Consider the following 24,777-nt stretch of genomic DNA (forward strand, 5'->3'; position numbering starts at 1 on the left):
CATCCTGAAGCAAAGTTCTTAACCCAAGGTAATATTTCTGGGTTAGCAGAGTCTGTAACCTGAAGCGTATGTAACCTGAAGCGTATGTAACCCGAGGTACCACTGTATTCGATTTTCAGGACTTAAGTATATATTGAGGAGTTTAAATCAATGTAAGAGGGATGCAAGCTCCTACAGCTCACTTTAGATTGGCTTGAAAATGACCACAGGTATTTTGTTGGTTATGGCTTTTCAAAGCAGTCCCTATGCAAATAGTTGGCAATAGTCTTCTCCATCAATTAGCAGACATTTGGTTTGGTTCCCAAATCTCATACTGCATATTTGCCTCCACAAAGCACAAGAAAGTACAGAACCTGAGAGAAATACATCTGCCCTCAAAAGTCACAAAAAACAGGCAAAGCCCTCCCAGCATTAAAAAGCCCCAGCCCACCCAAGTGACAAATAGGCAAGACCCCTATTGTCTACCCTAAAAGTCACAGACAAGCAAAACTTGCTGATCCACGCCAAAGTCCACACTAACAAAAAAATCCCCCAAATGCCTCTCAAAAAGCTACAAACTAATATCGTCCTTTAAGAAACAAGCAAAACATCTCCTCAAAAGGCAAAAACCACATTCACCTCCCCAAACCATCCCTGCTAACCAAAAAAACAAGCAGGCAACGCACCTCCCACCAAACGGGCAGAACGCTCCATTCCCCAAACTTATGAAGTAGCAACATGGTCACTCCAGCTGCCCTGCTTTCTTCCTTTATTTGCCGAGAGAAATGTCTCTGAGACCAAATGGAGCCTTGATATATGCTCAGTTTGTTTATTTGCCTTGAAGAGTTCCATTTTTAGTCATTTAAGTACTTGGTAAAATTATGGAAATGTAATCAAGTATTTCTTAGTTATGGTTTAATAGAAGCATGAGCCCCTCATTTACTCGGTTCTCCACAGGATTGTGAGTTATGTGATTGACCCTTCCCATCCTCATGAGCTTGTTACAGCCCTGCTCCATACATAGTCCAGCTACAGCCAATCTGTGTGCATTGAGTAATGGAGCTTTGTGCTGTACTGGATGGAGTGTATGGAGGACTTCCCATTGCTACTTCAAGCCCAGCTTTACAGTAGCACTGTGTGTGCATATGCAGATTCTGAAAGCTGATATAAGTGTGTCTTGGAAGTCTCCAGGACTGTTCATGCAGGAAAAGTTGGTGGGGCCATTCTCTAAATAAGTACTTTTTATTGATGGGCTAATAAGTATACATAGCAATATGATACTTATTTATGTATAGTTGAGAAGGATGATCAAACAAAAAATTACAATGTTTAGGGGACTATTTTGTCTATGAATGTTTGCTAGAGGAAAAAATACAGTTTTCCAGTAGAGTATTGTAATCATTGCTCTGTTTTACTGTACTGTTTTATGCCAAATGAATTTAGAAATTGTTACTAATGAAAACTCATATTTCTGTTTTATGTGTGTGTATAAATATAATTTTATTTTTGTTAGGTGAAAGGCCATTTAAATGTAGTGAATGTGGAAAAGCATTTAATCAGAAGGGGGCATTGCAAACCCATATGATTAAACACACCGGTGAAAAACCCCATGCCTGTGCCTTTTGTCCTGCAGCCTTTTCTCAGAAAGGCAATCTTCAATCACATATTCAGAGAGTTCATTCAGAGGTAAATAGCGCAGCTCATTTCTGTTATTGGCTACACACTTTAAATGGCAACAGGTCCTGAATTAACATCTTCATCTATATTCAATGCCTGCAATTTCTGAAACATTCATTTTATGGTCTAATACTAGATGGAAGAAAAACATTTGGTTTCTTTTGTTTTCGATGCATCTATAGATTCCCATGGAATTGTAGTAGATAATTTTCAGTCAAGTTTTTGACTTCTTTCATGAAAAGTTCTTGCTTTCTGGGGAAGGGAGGAAATTTTTCCCCCTTACATTGTTTTTACACCTGCCCCTTCCCCCTTTTGCCCCTTCAGTGCAGCCACTAACAGCTATCATTACTTGCCCCCTTGTCTGTTAGATTCCATATTGTCTTCACAGTCACCCTATTTTCATCAACCTCTTCCAGACAGGAGAGGAGAAGGACTTGCTCTGCCTGATTGCTGAGCAGCCTACTAGGGGGTATCGTCGTTAGAAATATTGGTGGATGATAATAGTGAAGTAGCAGTGATAATGGCAGAGTTCAGAAAGGATAAGATGAGGAGGTGTTCCATTGAAAGGGGATGGAGATTTAAGCGTGAAAGCTGTACAAAGGGCAGAGGTAGTATGAGTTCCAAAAAAACCATCTGTGAAATGTCACTGGTAATAGTGCTTGATATCAGCTGTAGCAGAAAAATTTATATAGTTCCTTCTGGAGCACACAAAAGCAGTTGTTCACTAAACTAATACTCCCCTGATGAAGAGCTATTTTAGGGCAAAAGTAGAGATGCTAGCAATGTTTTCCATTCTTGGCCTGAATATAAGCTTCAGAAGTTTGAAGTTTTTATCTCAAAGAAGAGCTGAGCATTGCAAGGTTCCCAAATCATTCTCCTTTGACTAAAGGCCAAGTTAGAAAGAATTCCTTACTTAAATAGTCACACCTGAACCCTTCTCCACTTTGAAATTTAAACAATACTTTACTGTCCAGGGTAGCAGGGTTGGAGCACTCTAGAAGATCCGATCTTTTCCCTCTCCCATGAAGTAGGTTTCCCGTGGTCCTTCAAAATGTGGTTCTGACTTTAAAAGTTGTATTGGCTTTGAAAAGAAGCTGAGCTGTTTCCAGTTGTGGGAGTTAAGTAATTGAGCTTACTTTCTGAGCCACTCTGACACAAGCTGGATGGAAGTCTCATCACTATTCAAACTTAATAGGTGTTATAGAATGTTGAATCATCTTTTTTGTCCTATTTTGATTTGAGCTGCCATCCTCTTTGTGCTACACTTCCCTGCTCCTACCTCCCAGGTGGCTCCATCTCTAATCTGACACTTTCCTGCTTATATTTTATGACACCCCCCCCCCCATTTTAATCACAGCATTTATATGAGGTACTAATTAATTTACTTAGTTTCAGCTACCAAACAAGCAAGCCCATTGACATTGTTATTCGTGGTTCAATGAGTTTTCCATTTTTGGGGTGGAAGATAGTGTTCATTTGGTGAGTGGAGATAATTATGACATGCACAATGCTTAATAATGTGGCTGGGCTTTTTCAGATCTTTAATGCCTTGAGTTCATCTGTAATGCAAATTTTACTGCTCTGTCAGCTGGGGAATAAAACAGGGCTAAGAAGATACTGGCTATAGTTTGTTGTGGTTGTAATTGCAAAGTTTTAAGACTGAGCATTCCTCTCCTCTTTTGTTCCTAAAGGTGAAGAATGGCCCTACATATAACTGTACCGAATGTAGTTGTATCTTCAAAAGTTTAGGCAGCTTAAATACCCATATCAGCAAGATGCATATGAGTAGCACACAGAATACAACGAGTTCTACTACAGAAACATCTCCCTTGACAACGGTAACTTTTACATTCTCATCTCTTTTGGTAAAGGGAAGCAGGCTCCCAATGTCTTTGCTCTTTGAGATAAATATTCTGTTTGTGTATGTGTGAGATATGTCATCACACTTCCTAGGTGAGGCAAAATCCAGCAAGAATTCTTTCCTTTAGGTCCCTCTGAAATTAATGGTTTCGCAACACCACAGTCCTCTTGGGCAATGCCAATTCATTTCACTGAGGCGTGCCTACAGAATTGCCAAGTGAACTGTGCCATTGCCTTAATTTTTCTTTCTTTAAACAGGCGAGTCATAGATTCTTGACAAGTAATTCATTAATTCATTGCCTGGTGTCCATGTATTGGGGATGTGCACTTTTGATCATTTAATCTTGCCTTGTAAAGCTTGCTTCCCCTTCCTCTAGATTCATCTGTGTATAGAAGATCCAGTACCTTAAGCTTTGTGCATCTGATGAAGTAGGCTCTTGACTGTGGAAGCTCACAGTGTTAGCCTTTAGGGAGCTGCAGGAGTCGTTGTCATTTTGATACAACAGATTTAACACAGTTACTCTTTTAAAACAACTTCAATATTTTTATTTTTTTAAAAGGACTGTTTTGACTTTCAGGTATTGCTGTTTTTCATTATTGGAAAATGTTGGTTTTGTTTGGACCTCACCCTAAACAATATTTAAAATTAAACTATGGTTTAAACATGAACAAGTAGCATACTGGAGCATGCTGCTCAGTTGTCACTTCTGTGGTCCCCTGCTACTCCTTTTGTGTGCCAAGGAAAGAACAGACTGGAGGTTGGCTTCATGATGTACAAACATATCACTTGTGGCTTGTTTCTTGCAAACAAACTAAGTGGTAAGCCCCAAACAAACTGGTTTCTGCTTGTGGTTTGGTGAGGAGCAAATCATGATCATTATTTCTTATATAACACAAAGCCAGGCTGTGGTTTGTTTCCCCTGCCTTCCGGTGTGCTAAAGGAAGGAACAGTGGAGGAGTACAGTAGGGGCTTTTGAGTACCATGCATTATCATTCTGCTTGTTCGTGTTAAATCATAGCTGTGATTCAATACATTGCTCAGACTATTGTATTAAAGTCGCACATTGCCTTTCTCTTTAATATTCATGTCAGATGCAGAATATTTTTTCCTTTCTAGCTAAAATGCACTTCAGGAGAAATCCTGTGCACTAAAAGCTGGCCCCAAACAAAGCCAGTGCAAAGTTACACCAGATCCAAACCCCGTTCAGCAGCGGGGCTACTGCTTTGGTTGTACTGAAGCCTGGCAGAGGGAAATCAGTCCTTTAAACTAGTGTTCCATGCTGGTTTGCCAGGTCATGTGACTGAGCTGAATGGGCTTAGGATGCAGCCTAACCCTTCTCTCTGGTCCTGCCCCTGCCACACCCCTTTTAGGGCCTGGTTGAGTCTGAGATCTGTTGCATCTTAAGCTGGTCATTGTGGATATTGCCATAAACTGTCCCCTTAAGGAAACAAATTTAAAGAAAAAAACATTGTGAATTCAAAAATTTAACAAAACCAATTTTATGCAGTAATGTCCTTGTGGTTAAAATAAAAGGAATCAGCTAAGTGTATACTTTAATTTGATTAGCCATTATCTTGCTTGAGTTTTAATAGATTAGGTACCAGCAGTTGCCCCTCTTCATTTAAGTGCCACTTATATCCAGTAATCAGGTATATGCTAAAGAGGAAAATCAGGATTTTGTATCTTAATTGCTAGAAAAATAATACAGCTGAAGTAGCTGTGTAAATTAAAAAATGTGATCTAAGAATATGCTTTTCTGTATAATTGAATACTTTTTTTAAAAAAAAGCATTATGCTTTTTTCCTTGATCTTAATTGGCAGTGGCATTACAACATTTTAGATTTGCATATTTTATTTTTGTACGGTTAATGCTTCTATTCTTTTTTCATAGGATTCTGTGGCTCAGCCTCTGACTTTAGCAACAGTTAATTTGCTACAGCCTGTTGATAATAAATGGAAGAATGTGAGTATTCTAATTCTTACTTAATTGTGTTGCATTGTTATGATAAAACATATCTTGCAAAATTTTCCACATCTTCAGATTGTGCTACAGAGTTTATTACATCTCCGTAAAACAGTTCAAAGATGTTGCAAACTACTTAAGAGACTTTAAAGAACTTTATGCTGTGCATTTCCACCTTAGGACCCTATTTTAATAATTTGTAAGGGTAATTTTTGTTCAGCTTGCAAGAATGGGGGATGATAATTCAGTGGGAAAAGAATGTCATGATCCTATTGCCAGGGTTCGCAGAGAGTGCACTTGCATGGTGCATGTAGTCACACAATGAGGGTGATTCCCTTATGGAAGGGGGCTGAATCCAAACCTAAATAGGTGGCTAATGCTGTCAGAGCCAGTATTATATGCTGTTTTTTATTTATTTACTTTAAAATGTATATACCACACTTTCATTAAAATATAGCAAGGTGGCGTACAACATGTAAACAAGGCCATAATAACATCAATAAGTACTTGTCAGTAAAAAAAGAAAGAAAGAAATGTTGCAAAGTTCTGTCTAAACTATATAACTTTTGAAAGACATCTAAACGAAGACAGATAACTTCTGCTGAACCTCTACTGGCAAGGAGCATCACAGAACAGGGCCTGCCACCAAAGGCTCATATCCTGGAAAAGGCTCACAGACCTCAGGAATGTTGGGTGTGTGCATTGTGGTGGAATAAGAGGTTGATGCTCATGTAAAGTAGCTAAGATTATATAAGAGCATCTCTGGAATGGGGCCAGTGTGCTTGGTGTGAAAGTAGAAAAGCATTGCTGTTGCTAGCTTTTTAATACTTATTGACAGGGTGGACTTGATTTAAATCAAATTGATTTAAATCACAGTTTAAATCACTAGTCAGTAAGACTTGATTTAAATCATTTTTTTTACAGAAAGACTCATTCTTGTTGATATAATCTTAATATTTACAACCAGAGAAAGGTTTCGTTTTTGGAATAATAAATTTTTAGAGTAGTTTTTACAGTTATATAAAAAATAACTGATTTGGTTATACTGTTAGAAATACATAGATAATTATGAAATTATTGTGAGGTTTAATAAGTTAACTTTATATTTGGACAACTTTTCTGCTGTATTTTATTGGAAGGAGAAAAATAATCATTTCCTTAATTACAATTTAAACTATTTAAATAAAGCAATAACATTATAGCTTATATATCCATGTTTGTTAACTGATGTGGTTAAATATTTTTTGGTTTTGTTTTTTAAAAAAACTTCAACTGAGTTTTAGCACACATGAAAAACTTAAAACAAATCCTTATTTCTGGATGAATAGCCTCTGGACTATAATGTAACTTAAATAGAAAACTATCTTTAGAAAGATTTTTTCCTCCCAACACATTTTATTTTAAAAATCTGATTTTTTAAAAAAAAAAAAATCATTGATTTTTATCCACCCTTCTTATTGATAAATATTTAAAAAACAGATGTTCAAAATAGATGCATCTGTCCTCTTTGAAAGTCTTGGACCTTTTTTGTGTGTGTGTCCCCTTACAGAAGGATAATTTTATAATTTAAATTAGACCTGTAAATTGATATCTTATTGCCTCTTTAATAGTTACTTTATATATATTTCTATATTTTGCACTTTTTCTGCAAATATTTAACCAGTTGGCAGATAAATTGGTTCCCAAAGGGGAAGAGCATGCTAATATGAATGCACAACAGAAATGAATGCAGGATGTTATTGTTGAAGTACCTTGGAAATTCTTGGCTTGCAAGTTCTGTTTCATACTTTTTCATTATTCCAAATATTGTGTAGTTAGAAATGAACTGGTCTTTCAGACTTGACGTTTACATAGGGTAATAAATTAAGGCTCATTATTCATTAATGTACATCCTTTGGGAGTGGGGGAACCATATGTGCATTTTTCTAGATAGCCCAAGCTGCTTGAAGTTGATCAGTATATTCATAGTGGTAGTTGAACTAGAACTTTTGAAATCTTTTTCATAATGACCCAGCTTATGTCCAGAAAGTAAATGGTTGAGCCTCCATAGCTTGATTTTAAGACAACAAGGTTATCTGTACAGTCTTAATTTCATGTCTTTCATTAACACAAGTTACAGCCAGATCAGTATCATGCAAAGCTTCATCCCTCTTATGGGCATTTTACAAACTTTCATTTATTATTAAACTATTTCTGACTGATAACAGTTTGTTGGAGTATTTTACTCGGTTGTTGTATGATCCATACTGGTTTTTCATTTGTTTCTGAATGCTATTCATGAATGACACTTTTGAAATACTTGCTCTTAATATAGGGATTACTGTACAATACATAAGTAGGCCAGTCCTGTAAGAAACAACAACAGTTACATTCCAAATGTTTTGTATTGTTTAATTCCTTTACAAATGACATTTGTACATTTAAGACGACATCTCTTTTGTCAACAGACAGAAAATCCAGTAACTTCAGTGGCAGGACATCAAGGTCAGCAGTCTGTAACTGACGTCATTCAGCAACTGCTTGAGTTGTCAGAGCCAGTGGAAAATAATCAGTCTCAGCAACCTGGTCAGCAACTCAGTATGGCTGTGGGAATAAACAGAGACATTTTGCAGGTAGGGTAAAAAACTATTTTGGAACCCTACCTACTCTTTCCTAAAATTTTGTAGGCTGGGTGGGGTGTAGGAAACAATTATCTTCCCTATACTGCGTCAAATCACCTCTAACTTCACCCTGCTAGATTTTGCTGGGAGCTGAGAAGAGTCACATGTGGAGAAAAGAGTACTAGATACATTAGGCTATGGGGAGTGGTCCATGACTGCTTTCATCCTAACACAGCAATAAAAGAGTGGATGGTCCTCCAGTTGTTAGATTTCAGCTCCCATCAGTTCCAGCCAGCATGGTCAATGACCTGGTAATGGGAATTGTAGATCTACAACATCTGAAAGGCTTCCCATCTCTGCCCTAGTGTTTGCCGTGTTTGATTCCCAGTAGCTGAGGTAAACATAGAAAATTACTGCTTGATGCAAGACTCCTCTGTCCCTAGTGTTGAGCATTCTTGAGGGATTGGCAATAGCAACTGCTAAGTACTTCTTCCAGTGAGCTTCATTCTCCATTCTTCGGTGTCCAGAGCTGTCAGCTTTAATAAAAAAAGAGGTAAATGTAGGAATTTTGTTTTTTTGAAATAGTGGCATTATATGACAATTTTTCTTTTTAAAAAGCAGTGCTAATTAAACCTGGTAGAGCTGTAGCTTTTTGCAATCAGAGAATGTTCCTCTAGTTTAACAAAATTCCATTGGGTAATGGATTGAAATTGTTAGGAGTTCTGCTCTGATTTTCTGAAAGAGAGGGTGCTGCATTTGTTAGATTCTAAATATTGCTTCTAATATAACAAGTGACTGTTGACTTCAGATTTTTCCCCCACAAGTAAAAAAAAAAAAAGGTTATCTGAAGACTTCAAAATAGGTAGTCAAAATATAATTCTTTGTATAGTTGACTTATTGCATTCTTGCCAAAACCGTTGGTCACATATTTATGAATCATGCGCTTAGTTTAATTCATTATGTTTGTCTTAGCAAGCCTTGGAAAACAGTGGGCTGTCTTCAATCCCAGTCTCAACAAATGCAGACTGCAGTGAAAACAAGACTCCTTCAAGTCAGGATGAAAATGCAGAAGTTCAGAATCAAGTCAACACTAGCAATCCAGAACCAATTAAAGAGCAAGAAAATCCAGAAAAAGTAGAGAAAAAGGAAAAAAGAGTTCTGAAGAAAAAATCCCAGTTTTTACCTGGTAATAATGAAATTGTTCACTATACAATACCATTTATTACTGTTTATCACATCCATTTTTCCTTCTTGTCACCATCCTGTGGAACAGATACTGGGTCCTTTCAATTCACTAGGAGTCAGGTTCTTTGAAGACAACTTGGCTGGGGATTGGACTAGGATGCAATTTCTTCTTCCTCATTGGAGCCAATATCTTGTCCTCTTGGAGAATCGGGTAGAAGATTAGATGGGTGAAAATATGAGGTTGGGTGTAGTTTACCAGTCTTGTAAACTTAGTCCCCTTCTCCTAGAAGTCCAGGAGGGGTGAGTTGATCACTTTCTGGGTTCTTGGTCTTCCAGTGTGTACCAGGGACTAACTCCTCATAACCAGACAGGACTCTAATCCCAGTATTCCCAAGACTTGGGCACCCTAACTTTCTGGCTAGGAAAATTCCAATCTCCTTTTTTCCATGAGAAGGTTAGCTAATTCTTGCACTGTGCAGAACAAATAACTCTTAATGTGCTCTTCACATTGAAGGGAATGTATGACATTCAGGCATCTAGGTTAAGCAGACAGGATATTTAAGATACCTGGAGTGCATAATACCCTAGTTTTAGCAACGAGAGATTCTACAATCACATTTCTCCCCATTGTAAACTAAATATAATACTCCACCAAACATCTCTTAGAGGTGTTTACTGTTTAACTCTTAGTCAAACTGTATTCCTTGTAGTTATTAAATCACAGGCTAGTCCTCTGGCCAGACCTTTCCTTAGTTTCTAAAACCAATTCCCATTTCCATCTTACGCTCTAAAACTAAGCATATTAATGGAACTGTGAAAATCTTACCTGTGCAGGACACATGCCCTTCAGTCAATTCCCCTCCGTTTGCCACTTTTGAGGAGAGTTATGACACCTTAAACAAACTATCTTACCCATGAAAAAACAGTGCTACCTGAATATTCTACTCTTTCCAAATGTATTAAACATCTTCTCTTAATTAATACATTTTCCCAATAGAATTTATTTAGGGCAGTTGATCACTGTATCCAATCTAGTTCCATTTATTTCCCCTTGCTTGTTTTGCTTTATTTTAATCTAATGTTATGATTAAAGCTAGTTTCTTGTACTTAAAATTTTGTTTAAATCTGAGAAGAGCCATGACTAAAGGGAAATGGAAGATGTCTTCACTTTGTTTACCATAATTTAATACTGAGTCTCCTTTTCAAATTCTGACTTCTCTTTCTGAGACTGTTGTATTAATAGTATTTCAAGTTGTAAAATATGTACTTCTGTGATCTCCTCTAAAATTATATTTCAGGTACAATACGTGAGGAAAATGGAATACGATGGCATATTTGTCCATATTGTTCTAAAGAATTTAAAAAGCCCAGTGATCTAGTGAGACACATCCGCATTCACACGCATGAAAAGCCATTCAAATGTCCACAGTGTTTCCGGGCCTTTGCTGTGAAGAGCACCCTCACAGCACACATTAAAACACATACTGGCATTAAGGCTTTTAAGTGCCAGTACTGTATGAAGAGCTTTTCTACCTCAGGGAGTTTAAAAGTGCATATTCGCTTACATACAGGTAAGCTGTGACATTTATCTTTTTGTAATACTGAGAGAACTTCCTTAAGAATAGGAAGTTACTGAAAGTTGCTTATGTGCCTTTTACATGCAGGACATTTTATCTGATTAATTTGCAAGAATCTGAAAATATTTTTTCCCAAGTTGTTGTTGTTTTTTTACAGTTTTAATCAGTAATATGAAAAACTTCAAATATTTTCGACTTCCAGGTTTGAAATCTTGCCAAGTTCTCACTTTAGCAAGGAATGTAAAAAAAAAAAAAAAAATGTCTGGAGCTTCATCTGCATGTCTATTTTAACCAAAGCAGGGCGAGGCAGTGAAATTGTATTGACTCAACCCACATTGCCTTCATGCACTGTTCATAATATTTTACAGAAGAGTTGCCATGTTATTCTTTTGCAGAAAATACAACAGAACTTTGTTTTTGCTTATCCTCTAATTTACTAGTCCTTAAGATGCCATAAAAGTAAAACTCTTCATTGGTTGTGGCTGTAATATGTAACTGATGCTCAAGCGATTTTCACCTTAAGTTTCACATGTATTAGCCCAATAATGCATGATCCTTAAATGACAAAATTGGGACTATAAATTGACTTTATGTATGGATAACATGTGTTGGAAAGACAGATGGATGGATGAAATTTTGGTGTTCCACCACAGATTGGTTATACTTACTTTTGTCAGTGTTTGACTGGGACAGTAGTTGACTTTAAGATGTGATTTGAATAAGCATCCTGTAACATGTGCAATATTATTTAAATGTGGATATTACCAGTGCTGTACTATGTTGCTTTTGGATGTGTATTGCCACCCACGGTCAGGTGTAACTCATCTCATTTAGCTATGTTTAGGTAGAGCTGGATTGGGTAGTAAATGTTTTGGAGCATGGAAGAGGAGCAGGAAGAAGTGTGCAAGTCCAAATATTTCATATGAACTCAGTGTCCTACACTGGTAGGACATCATTATCTCACAGACTTTATTTCGCACAGACTTTATCGCACAGACATATTTCACATGCTGAATTATGTATAGAGGCTGTAAAGGGGAAAGTTTCTAGATGAGGTCAAGAAATACATTTACCCTTTTGTCTTGCTTTCGAAGCTGTAGAATATTAAACACATAATACGCTATTCTTTTTTTAGGTATTAGACCTTTTGCTTGCCCACACTGTGATAAAAAGTTCCGAACTTCTGGTCACAGAAAGACACACATTGCCTCTCATTTTAAACACACGGAACTAAGAAAGATGCGGCATCACCGTAAACCTGCAAAGTTTCGTACAGGAAAGACAAGTGTTCCAGTACCTGATATCCCTTTGCAAGAACCTATACTCATCACGGATTTAGGTAAAATGTGCACAGTATGCTTTACTTGCATAAAGTCTTACTATTTATTTTTAGAATAAAACTAAATACCAGGATTCCCAGTTGACCAAAGAGATGCCTGAGGAAAATGCTTGTTTATTGCGTTTTGATGGTCATTACTGTGAAAGCTGTTATGTAATTAGGCATGTAGCTTACTTTGTAGTCCTCTGAGCCATTGATTCGGTTAAAGAGACATTTTGGATAGAGCACAGTGTCTGCTGCAGTAATGCAGTTATCATGACTTGCAGCATTACACTTATAACACAAGCTCAGTATGTGGTTCATGGAACAAATCAGATTCGTATGCCTGTAATTGTGTGAAAAGTTGAAAGATGATACGTGGTAGTTTTTAAAATTTCATGTAGGGAAGATATACAAGCAAAGAAATATTCTACATTTTCAGCATAATTGTTCTCAGCCTGTTGGTCACCTGAGATTTTAAATAGCATAGTGTAAATAACTACCAGGTCTTTCATTTAGGAGCAAGAATATGGCTGTATTTGGACAATCAGGATCTTGGCTTAATATGCTGAGATAGGTACAAAGGTCAGGCACCTGCATGCAACTATGTTACTCCTCCCTTCTTATAAACATGTAATCATGCCAGGAAGCCTCAGTTAACCAGAGCTTCTCATTGCATTCAGACTGGGAATTATGGTTAATTACTTCTAAGCAAGCCAGAACACGAAGCCATGATTTAAAGATGGCTTCAGTATTCTGGCTGTTTTGGAAGCCCTTAACCATAGGAAGTGTGGTTCCTGACATGCTTCACCATTCATGTGAAGAGCAAAGCAGTTATGGGCGGCTGAGGTTTGTCCATTTCTCAGTTTCTTAAGCTAAGAGCATGACAATTTGAAAACAGCTGCTGTTAGGTGTTACAATTGTTTTAGTATTTGAAACTGTCTCAGTTTGATCCGTCTTTTTCTTTCCTTCTCTATACAGGTCTTATCCAGCCAATCCCAAGAAATAGCCAGTTCTTCCAAAATTACTTCAATAATAATTTTGTGAATGAAGCGGATAGGCCATATAAATGTTATTACTGTCATAGAGCATATAAAAAGTCTTGCCATCTTAAACAGCATATACGGTAAATTCCAGAGCAAAGATGTGGGTGGCTGAGAGAATGTTCTAAAAATTAAAGAACAGGAAACAGTTCTTTCTCTGTATTCTCACATCTGTCCCGTGCTGCTATACTGCCAATATGCTTGCTGTTTCACCTTTGTTCCAAAGGCATAGAACATTAAGGTTTAGAAAGCACAAAATTCAGATCTGCGGGAGAGTGTAATTTTTTTTCTTTGTGAGATTAAGAGGGAATCTTCACTTCCCTAAATAGTGCTGACTTTGTCCTGCGAAGAGTGAGGTGCCCTGTATACCCAAATTAGATAAATATATTAAAATAAATAGATGGTATAATAATGTAATTATTGCATCATATAATTTTATTGTATGCTGGTGCTCAGCACCCCTAAGTTTAGATGCCCCCAAATCATGATGCATTATGCCTATCTTATTCCACCCTACTCCCTTTGAATGACTGATTCTTCCTTAACAATCAGCAGTAATGATAAAATAATTTATAAAAGTACAGCATCATGTTTATAACTTGGGCTAGGTAGTAATAAATTTATGGGTTCAACCCTGTAACTGGAAATAATTATAGCTGTAGAATAAATAATTACTTTTAGGTTTATATATTAAAAAAACCCAGTTATAATGTAATTTAGTATGACTATATCCTAATAACAAACTCATTCTCCAAGTGCTTATTTGTATGCAGCTATATTGGCACCATCTACGCATAGTAGGAACATACTAGTAGGATTGGGGGAACCCAGAGCTTTACAGAAGCATGTGCACATGCACACACCCTTCAGAAAAAAATCTGTAAGGGAGAGAAGAGACATCAAAACAGTTAAGTGAGGACCAAACATGTTCAGTGGGCACAAAACGCTGGCTGATGCTTTGTGGGGGAAGGCGGAGGAGGCGGGTTGGAATGGCTTGAAACTTGGAACAGCAGCATTTCATTCAGCAGCATTTTGTTGTAGGTCCTACTGTGAACGTATAATAAAATACTTACAAATCAGTTTTGCTGACTTGGGAACAGTTATATGAGCGCCCCTCTTCCACCTGATCATTAATAATCTTGAACTTGAACATTTGCTCTTCCTTCCGTCACACTTTGGCATTTATTTATTTTTTAAGATCACATACTGGTGAGAAACCATTCAAATGTTCTCAGTGTGGAAGAGGCTTTGTGTCTGCTGGAGTATTGAAAGCACATATCCGAACACACACAGGATTAAAAGCTTTCAAGTGTCTAATATGCAACGGGGCTTTCACAACTGGCGGGAGTCTAAGGAGGCATATGGGCATCCATAATGACCTTCGACCATATATGTGCCCATATTGTCAGAAAACGTTCAAAACCTCATTAAACTGCAAAAAACACATGAAAACTCACAGGTACGTGCGTTTTAACTGTATGCTTTCTACGAGCACTTGATCTTGTATTGCTACTGTCTGCTTGGGCAGCCAACCTTTTCAGTTTGGGAATTTTAAGGGGTCTTCTCAGTGTGCCAATAATGAATTTTTTTTTTTAACAATAATATTTATTAGTTTTCAATAGACATAATAGAAAGGATATACAACCACACAACAAAATAGCAACAACAACAGTATAGAAATTAAAAAAAACAAAGAAGAATAACAGACTTGACATGCCAATAATGAATTTCTAGCCAACTTCTGAATGAGTGATTAGGGCTGGCATGGTGTCAGCATTTGGCTTGGTCATGCAAGGGTCAGGGCCCCAGCAGTTACACATTGGTACTACTTTTAAAAAACATGTTCAAGGCCTATCACTGGGTAGGGAAGCACTAGGCTGGACAGCTGTAGCATCTCCCTTTGTCCAGTGCTTGGTCCTGTCTCCAGTCGTGTTATTTTGCAATCTTATATTGGGGGCACAGAGGACCCTTAACAGATGTATTTTTGGGGGTGGTGGAGTAGGAAAATGTAGCTATGTTGAGTCTGGGACTTCTCCACGTAGTGTGGGACCCATCTCAATGTTCAGCTAACAGAGTCAGTGCCACCAGTTGTCCTTGCAGCTCACTGTTTGGACAGCAACATGGTGCCCATTTTGTAAGTAATATTTTGTTGCAGGTGAACAGAATGGAAATTTGCTATGATTGAAGGAAGATAGGAAGGTAGTCAAATACAAACTAAGTTATTCTGTTATCCTGAGGTTTTTTAGATATACACAGTTAAAAGACGCTCCTACTGTCAACCTCATATTTTGTTAGTGCAGTAGAACTGTCGTCTTTCTCTTTCAGGTATGAGCTTGCACAGCAGCTGCAACAGCACCAGCAAGCTGCTTCAATTGATGATACAACAGTAGATCAGCAGAGCATTCATGTTTCTACTCAAATGCAAGTTGAGATTGAAAGTGAAGAGCTGCAGCAAACTGAAGCTGTCACAACAGATCAAGAAACTATTTTAGATTTGGACCAGCAGCAGGTTGTGGACTCGGAGGAAACTGAACTGAGGCCACAGTTGACTGATCAATCACTTGGTCAAGAGGAAGGTAAATGTAGTAGAAAAGATTGGTAAATAAGTCAGTTTAGGGAAGTTTGTTTAGCAGCTGTCCTTAAATGTTGTGATTAGGCTTAATGAACCTGATTTTTTTGTGTGAGTCTACTGTGCAAAGCTGCAGCAGTAGCTGAGTGGTGATATGAATGGTCTTATTAATGCATCATTTATTGGGGACAAATCTCAACTCAGTATGAGTTTCAGGCTTTCTGTGAACCTTCCTTTCATTGCAGAAAGAAAGTCACATTAGACCCATGCTGCAGCTCGTTCAGTGAACATGATTGGTATTAGAAACAGATGTGACAGCTAGAAGCTAAATGATACCTTAAACCTGGGTTATAGGTACCACAACAGAGTGCCTAGGCATGCTTTTTTATAACAAGAATACAAAGCTGAAAATTAATGGACTGCAGTAAAATCTTATGTTCATTTTTCACATTTCATTTCATTTCCAGATAGATTTGTGACATCCCAACATGCACTGCAAGAAAATATGAATCAGTTTGAGCAGCAGACTATAGCACAGCAATCATTTGATCAGCAAGCATTATCACAAGGTTAGTAAATGTCTAAATAATACTTTTCAAAGTGACCTATGAGTATGCTTTTGCAATGTTTGAAAGCTTCAACAGCATTCAGCTGCACAGTGACTGCAATTCCAGAACGTCGCCACATCTACAGAAAAAGGTTGGTGCTTGTGAAACTGATTGAGTGGAGTTTCAGAGCCAATCTAATTTGTGAAACTACAGGTTTAATTATTTTCATTTAGGAAAGTTTTCTTTTTTATCATAAAGTATTCATCTCATAGAAATGTAAGGTATTAAGTAATGCTAGACAAAGCATGGTTTAAAATCTGTATTGTACAAGATTTCTATTTTACTTGGAATGCTCTCTACAGATTTCCTATTCTTTGAAGGTTATTTGATGTTCCTGGAGCCATTCAGAAATTTTAAATCTCAGGTAGGTTTATATAGAAACATGTGTTTAACTTGATGGACCCTCTCTCTTTGTCTACCTATGTGCTTCATTGTTCTTAGTTGTTTTTTTACTCGGAAGATAGGAAAATGAAAGTCTGATATTATAGTTGCATTGTCCTTCCATGATGATAGTTCCCCTGCTGTCAGGGAGAAGGAGGGTCTTGGGGAAGGAGAACATCACTCTGAGAAAAAGGGAAACAACTCCTTAGGAAGGGACTCATTCTTTGGGGGATGAGCAGCTATCCTCTTGTGCTGAGGATATTTCTCTGGGGGGGTGGGGTGGAGGGATCCTGGCGGTGGGCAATTTGATCATTAGGAACATATACCTATCCCCTAGATTGCCTGGTAGATAGTTCTGAAATGGAGTCAGTGGTTGTGATACATGGTGGTTTCTTTCAAAAAATGGAAGTCTTGTCTAAATGATGAGAACAAAAAGGAATATAAACTTTGGCAAAAGAAGTGCAAGTGTAAGGGATGCTTAAAAAAAGAATTTGAGGAACACCTTGCTAAGAACATTGAGACCAACATCAAGTACTGTAGTTCTTTAAAATAAATTTTAAAGTGTTCTCCTTCTGATTTCTCTTGTCTTGTGATTACGGATGTCAGATTTATGTCCATTTATCCTTTGGCGTAAGGTTTGGCCTATTTGTCCAATATAGACAGCTGAAGAGCACTGCTGGCATTTGATGGCGTACACTATGTTAGAAGATTAGAAGATGAGCCATTAAGTAGGCCTGAGATGGTATGCTTGATGTTGTTGGGGCCGGTAATGGTACTACCCAGGTGTATGTGGCAACAAAGTTGGCATCTGGGTTTATTGCAGGCTCTGGTACCAGTTTCCATGTTAAGTTTGGTTGCTGTATTATTGTGGGTGAGGAGGAATTTAAGATTGGGTGGCTGTCTGTAGGCTATGAAAGGTCTTCCTCCCAGAGCTTGAGACAGAGACTTCAGTCTCCCAGGACATTCAATACAAGATTTCAAAGTGGCTGTCTTATTACAAAAGAATTTCAGGAATAGATTTGAAAGAGAAGTTGCTGAATTACAACTTATCACTAAACTGAAAATATGGAGAGACCTGGTCTGAACAGCAATATTGGATTCTTATCCCATTACACAGGCTAAAACGATTCTTGGTCCTTTACGTACTGTCCCTTTAAAAAAATCTCTTGGTTTTTCTTTTTCTTGTGGGACTAACTGTCACTAACGGTCACTAACAGACTTACCATACCCATTAGCCAATCACCCATTCCCTATCCTCCCTCTCATTATATATAGGGGTCTGATGACTTTTGTTTCAGAGTATCTGAAGAAGTGTGCATGCACATGAAAGCTTATACCTAAAACTACTCAGTTGATCTCTAAGGTGCTACATTATAATTTTTAAATTCTTTTGGAAGGATTCTCTTAAAGTAAGTAAGTAAGTAAATTTTTATTTATACCCCGCCCTCCCCGGCCAAGACCGGGCTCAGGGTGGCTAACATCAAATATCAGATACATTAAAACACTATTAAACAATTGATTAAAATACAGCTTAAAAATTAGAATCAGGATAAAATTAAATGATTGCCCACGAATTACAACCATAGGGGTTGGGACTTTTTTGAAGACTTGATTCTTTTAAGGGAGTTTTTTGGTTTTTAAGAAGAGTCTTTATAACTCATTTCTTCCCATGAAAGAAGAGAAGCAGTAGATTCAGTTAAACTTCTTGTTTTTTTCAATGTGAAGTGCTGGTATAACATAAATTTTATGAGAGAGCAAATAACTTCATTTTGAAGAGGCACAAATATAGTGGAACAGGAATTAGTTTGGGATAATGTGTATGTTTTTATTGTTTGTACTGAGTCTTACATTTTTTGTGAAACCAGTGTAGATAAAGGAAGCTGGGTCAACCTGTTAGACACATGTACACATAACATTAAATTCAGAATCTGAATGGCTCTGAGCTAATTGAAACTTTTTAAGGAAACTTCAAATTGTGTTTTGTGGAGAACATAGTTGAAAAGAAGGCAAACTTGCGGGTAAGTATTGCTGTGCCTGTTTATTGGATGCCAATAAAGTTTCTTTTTTAGCTGTTTTCTTGTAGATGAAAAGGAAATTATTATTGTCTTTCCATAAGTTACCATTGTTTTGTTCTTTTTTAGCTATGGTTTGATCCTATTGGCTTATGTCTCAGCAACACCTAGGATTAAGCTCTACAAATTCCATATCATTTTGGTACCACTATCATGACTCCAAATCCCTGACCTTCCATGGCAAGGAGGACAGGAATTTTAGGATCTATTAATTTGCAAAGGCATGTTCAATCTATGATTTAAAAATCTATGGATCTATGATTAAAATTGGTACAAGGTTTTCCTTACATCCCTTCTTGCTAGGTGAATCGTACTGTTGAGCTGTTACAGTTTGCAGAAAGTGAGTTGCTTGCATTGTAATGGATGAGTGTGAGTTATGTACTGTATAATAATAATAATAATAATAATAATAATAATAATAATAATAATAAAAAATAAATAAAAATAAATAAATTGTTCTTTATTAAATTTGTATAGCACCCTGTACCTGCAGGTCTCAGGGTGCTTCACAGGATAAAATCACACTATAAAAACACAAAATACATAATAAAAAACAAAAACAATCCAATAACCTCACGCCTAATAAAGCTTTCTCATTTGTCTTTTGGTAGGTTTTACTGTTAATGATGGCTACAGTCAGCAAAATCAATTTCCAGCAGTACAGCAGCTTCAAGATTCAAGCACCCTTGAATCCCAAGCTCTTTCAACAAGCTACCACCAACCAAATCTACTTCAGGTTCCTGCACCAGATGCTATTAATGTAGTAAGTATTTACTTGAAAGGTTTGTAGTGGTTTTTTTTAGCTTTGTGGAACTTGCATTCTTAGGTCAGATATTGCTACTTCAGAGAGAAGAGCTGTACCTCTTCACCAACTGAACATTTTGCATCCCCACAATGACCTGTAATGCCCAGGACATTTGGGGGAAATGGAAATGGTGACTAGACCTTTGAGACGTCAGCTGTTCTATAGTCACCACCTGTAACAGTAAAATAGAGTTAAAAAGAAGACGAATAAAGAATCTGTCACCTTTGCTAAAGACAAGCTTCCTTTAGGAGTAGGCCATTTTATTGCCACACAAGTCTACTGGGTTAAATGTAGAGTTTAGCCATCCTTGTTACATGTTTAGGTGAGTTGATTTTAATATTGTATTGACAACTGAAAAATTAATATTTGCTTCCCAGACCACCCGCCTGATTCAAGATCAGTCACAAGAACTTGAGCTGCACCCTCAACGCTCTCAGTTTCTGGAAGATAATGAAGATCAAAGCAAGCGTTCTTACAGGTTTTTTGAACTTCACATTTGGCCATTCTTATGTAGCTGTTGAAAGGAAAAGTCCACTCTCTTACTGAACACAGTGGGACTTACTTCTGAGTAAACACAGATTTGCAAATTGGTTTATGGGCTGAATATATGTCACTGGGAAACATTTAAGTCGTAAATTCATGAACTACAATTCTGTATAATATCATATGTTGCTAGCAGTAAACCAGGAAGCAATGACATGTCATATTTATTTACAGGCCATCATCAAAGTTGACTTTTCATTTCATTCCAACTGAACTTCCATTTTTGTAGGTGTGAATATTGCAACAAGGGTTTCAAGAAATCCAGCCACTTGAAGCAGCATGTACGTTCTCACACTGGAGAAAAGCCTTATAAATGCCAGTTGTGTGGACGAGGATTTGTTTCTTCTGGGGTTCTTAAATCTCACGAGAAGACACATACAGGTGATAAAGCAGTAGTAATATTTGGTTCTTTTGCTAGTCATTTTAAGCCTTGTAATTCTCCTGTGTCCAAAAGAAGAGCATGTCAGTGTAAGAATTTCCTTGCTGAATTAAACCAAAGGTCATGTAGTCTGGATTTCTGTTCTCAACAGTGGCTGCTGAGCAGTCCAAAGCAAAGCATATAAGTCATTGCCATCTCCAGAATTCAAAGTATACTGCCTCTGATATGGAGATCCCATTCATTTGACATGGGTAATGGTTATTGGTAGAAGAGCCTTTTAAAATGGTCTAAATTAGAGCATATGGTGTGGTGTTTAAAATGCTGGACTAAAAATGGGGAGAATCCATTTCATTCCCCACTCAGCTATAAAGCTGTTTCCATGATTTTGGGCCAGTCACTGTTTCTACTCCTTGGAGGAAGTGTGGGATAAAAATGTCAAATAACAAATTGAAAGCAAGTCACTGCTATGTGCTTGGAATTGCACCTTAAATCTGACTCATTGTTGAACATTTTCTGTTAGATCACCAGAAAGCCTATTTGTCCTTTTTTCTTCAGGAGTTAAAGCATTCAGTTGCAGCATTTGCAATACATCCTTTACTACTAATGGAAGCCTTACTAGACATATGGCAACTCACATGAGCATGAAACCATACAAGTGCCCATTTTGTGATGAAAGTTTCAGAACTACTGTTCACTGCAAGAAGCACATGAAAAAGCATCAAACTGTGTCTTCAACGGCAGCATCAGGTGGAGAAACAGCAGGAGGAGGTGAGTTTTTTTCCCATATGCATGAATAATCACTTTGATATTTAAACAGTGTGATGTTCACGGAGGTTGTTTGATTATTTTAATGGGCCTCTAAAAGTATTCTATAACATGTTATTGTTTCTCTATTGAAATATGCAGAAGATGATGATGAGACCTCTGAAAGAACATCTTCTAGAAAATCTAGACCTGGTGTTATCACTTTCACAGAGGAAGAAACAGCAGAACTTGCAAAAATCAGGCCACAAGAAAGCGCAACTGTTTCTGAAAAAGTTCTTGTCCAATCTGCTGCAGAAAAGGACAGAATTAGTGAAATCAAAGACAAGCAAGCAGAAATGGAAGCCGAGCCAAAATATGCCAACTGTTGTACTTACTGTCCAAAAAGCTTTAAAAAACCTAGTGATTTAGTCAGGTAAGAAGACCTGCCACCCCAAAGCTAAAGAATACACACGTAGCACATTATTTTTGCGGCTCGGTTTTAATCATTTAGACCACAGTCTAAACAATTCCACCATTTATTGCATGCCAAGTTGTTTATTAACTGATTTCTTAGTAGCAGCTGTTCATATCACATTGGATCTACTTCTGAAATGTGGAGGAGATTCAAATGTAGCTTGCAATATGGAATGGGAGGCAACAGTTCAAATTAAAAGTGTCTGAAGTCCTACTCATAGGACTTTTGCAGTGATGGTGCCCTGTTTCTGGAATGCCCTCCCTAAAAAGATCCACCTGGTACCTGCATTACAGTTTTTTCAGCACAAGTTAATACATTTTAATTTGTTATCTTTCATTATGGTTGCTGATGTTAGTGTTTAATTGTAATGGGTTTCAAATAGCTTATTATCTATATAGTTGTATACCACTCTGGTATCTGATATGATGAGGGGTGGTATAGGAATGTTTTAAATAAATTAAAGTGGTCCCTGGATTGCAGCCATTTTATGAAAAGCTTGTTAAATGAAAATCTGTGGCTTAGTAGCTCCAGGTATAATTGGACTTGGAAAATGTTTCCAAACATGTTTTTTTCAACTTGCTTAGCAAACCACATTTCAATGCTCCTCAATTTTTTTAGACCTAGATGTTTTAATTGCTTTGTAAACATTGGTGTTGGCCAGCAGACATTGATAAACATACAGTATTAGCATAAGCATATAGTAATTGAAGAACAACTATTTTTGACTAGGCATGTGCGTATCCATACGGGAGAAAAACCATATAAATGTGATGAATGCGGAAAGAGTTTTACTGTAAAGTCTACTCTGGATTGCCATGTAAAAACACACACAGGTAAGCAAGATGTTTTATAATTCCAACTCTCTAATGAAATGTGCAGGTGAAAAAACCCCCAGGAACATCAAAACACTTGAATTTTTTAGGATGATAATCTGGCTGGGATGTTTGGGTTTTTAATGGAATATTACAGCAGTGGGTGGTTGTTGTTTTTAGTGTTGAAGGGTTCTTCCAGATGGAGGTTTATTGTGGAACAGGTGCTGCTAATGCATGTTAGCTTTTCTCACTGTCCACCTGATGTCATTGTCATCAAAATGGCAGCCTGTACTTAAAAAAATATGAATCAGATATATATTTTTACTGTGGAAAATCCATTGAGGAAAAATAACCCATTATACATATGCAGCCATCACTAGTGTGGAACTGCCATTTCCCTTCCCCAGACAGTATGTGCATGCGTATTTCTAGCAGTTTGCCACACACTGAAAGCATGCTGCAATTTCAGCAAGCTAGGTGGAGCTGTTTTCTTGAAATCACTGCATTTGTGGGAGATGACTGGATACTGCGATCACAGTACATACTGAATTATTTTTATTTATTTATGTGGAGCTCTTATCAGCTGACTATCAGGCTTGTGCAAAACTTTTGTATTAAACACTTGCTACAGCTGTTCATATTTTAAACCATAAGTTCAGGGACACCCTACATTGAAATATATGTCCTTGCTCATTGTCTCACTTTCTGCGTGGAAAGTGGATTGGGAACGGAAGACAGGAACATGTAGGGACACAATTTTCTGACACAATGTTTGACAGTGGCCTCCTCTGTACACGCTCAACAGAATTGCAGTGGGTCATAGCTGTAAAGAGATTAGGATCTTTATTTTCAACTGACATCAGACTGTTTTCTTACTCTCCAGGTCAAAAGCTCTTCAGTTGTCACGTATGCAGCAATTCTTTTTCTACAAAAGGTAGTCTGAAAGTGCATATGCGCTTACATACTGGAGCAAAACCCTTTAAATGCCCTCACTGTGACCTGAGGTTTCGAACTTCTGGACGGAGGAAGACCCACATACAGTGTCACTTTAAACCAGAGGCCAAGAAGGCCAGGAAGCCTGCGCCTCGCACTCCGGCTGAGGGACTACAGCCAGTAAACCTTCTTAATTCATCCTCAACAGATCCCAATGTTTTCATCATGAATAATTCTGTTCTGACAGGCCAGTTTGACCAAAATTTGCTTCCACAAGGTCTCGTTGGTCAGGCTATACTTCCTGCTTCAATGTCAGGTAAACACTGTCATTGTTCTGCTTGGGGTTTAAAGCCTCTTTCTGTTGGTATTACATGATAAGGAAGAAGTAGGACTATGGTTCATGCTCTGAACAAGACACAGCTCGGGCGAGATTAACAGGTTTGGCTCACTCATTGCGCACCTCATTGGCTCACTTGGCTTCAGCAGCGAAGATCAGTCTGAGGAGCTGTTGCATGTACATTCCTCTTGCACCCACACTACCTGCCCCAGTTCAGTGGCCCAGTAAGCCAAAGGGAAGGTTTGGCTTGGGAAAAGGTGAAGTGACTTCAAACAGAGCTCCCATCCTTTAGCCAGTCTGCCCACCTAGCTGTGAGAGGGGAAGGGAACTGGTTAAAGTTGCCCCCCACCTGATACTCTCCCCCCCCCCCATCTACATCGGTTGCTTTTAGATATGCCGGATAGAAGAAAGGGAAGGGCAGAGAGAACTAGAGGAGAAAGGCGGGGCAATTATCTTTGTTTACAAGCACTTCTTGTGGGCTGCTTATGAATGCAATATGTTTATCCATAGAAGATAGAACTTGTTGGCATGGCTTCCTGAAAATAAAGGATACTATCTATCTATCTATCTATCTATCTATCTATCTATATATATATGACTGTTTTCCTTTATAGCTGGAGGTGATTTAACTGTATCCTTGACGGATGGTAGTTTGGCAACCCTTGAAGGAATACAGTTACAGCTTGCTGCTAACTTGGTTGGACCAAACGTTCAAATATCTGGAATAGATCCTACCAGCATCAACAACATTACATTACAAGTATGTTTATCCTGTATTATCTTTTATAAACAAATAAAGAGTAAGCGTTGCACAGATAAATGCAAAGAGACTGCTTTTGTATATAAACTGCTCATGCATATCCTGGCTTATTAAACCATTGGGGGGGGCTTAGCATTATGTGCAAATGTGGTGATT

At 37.7% G+C, this 24,777-nt stretch overlaps 1 protein-coding gene across 4 annotated transcripts in view; it reads left to right on the forward strand.

Annotated features, from left to right (window-relative positions):
* The window catches only part of ZNF236 (zinc finger protein 236), a 44,719-nt gene that overhangs the window by 8,573 nt on the left and 11,369 nt on the right, over positions 1-24,777 (forward strand). For all 4 annotated transcript variants that reach the window (XM_081014102.1, XM_081014105.1, XM_081014103.1 and 1 more), the window contains exons 6-24: positions 1,493-1,665; positions 3,348-3,494; positions 5,409-5,480; positions 7,928-8,092; positions 9,053-9,266; positions 10,564-10,836; positions 11,978-12,181; positions 13,142-13,286; positions 14,402-14,662; positions 15,529-15,779; positions 16,240-16,341; positions 19,445-19,596; positions 20,016-20,116; positions 20,411-20,562; positions 21,116-21,328; positions 21,467-21,737; positions 22,509-22,612; positions 23,475-23,840; positions 24,476-24,621. In XM_081014102.1, coding sequence (XP_080870228.1) covers positions 1,493-1,665; positions 3,348-3,494; positions 5,409-5,480; positions 7,928-8,092; positions 9,053-9,266; positions 10,564-10,836; positions 11,978-12,181; positions 13,142-13,286; positions 14,402-14,662; positions 15,529-15,779; positions 16,240-16,341; positions 19,445-19,596; positions 20,016-20,116; positions 20,411-20,562; positions 21,116-21,328; positions 21,467-21,737; positions 22,509-22,612; positions 23,475-23,840; positions 24,476-24,621 — 3,512 coding nt within the window. The remainder of the gene's footprint in view (positions 1-1,492; positions 1,666-3,347; positions 3,495-5,408; positions 5,481-7,927; positions 8,093-9,052; positions 9,267-10,563; positions 10,837-11,977; positions 12,182-13,141; positions 13,287-14,401; positions 14,663-15,528; positions 15,780-16,239; positions 16,342-19,444; positions 19,597-20,015; positions 20,117-20,410; positions 20,563-21,115; positions 21,329-21,466; positions 21,738-22,508; positions 22,613-23,474; positions 23,841-24,475; positions 24,622-24,777) is intronic.

The sequence above is a fragment of the Podarcis pityusensis genome, assembly GCF_964106645.2.
Source record: "Podarcis pityusensis genome assembly, chromosome: 7".
In the NCBI taxonomy this organism is placed as follows: Eukaryota; Metazoa; Chordata; class Lepidosauria; order Squamata; family Lacertidae; genus Podarcis; species Podarcis pityusensis.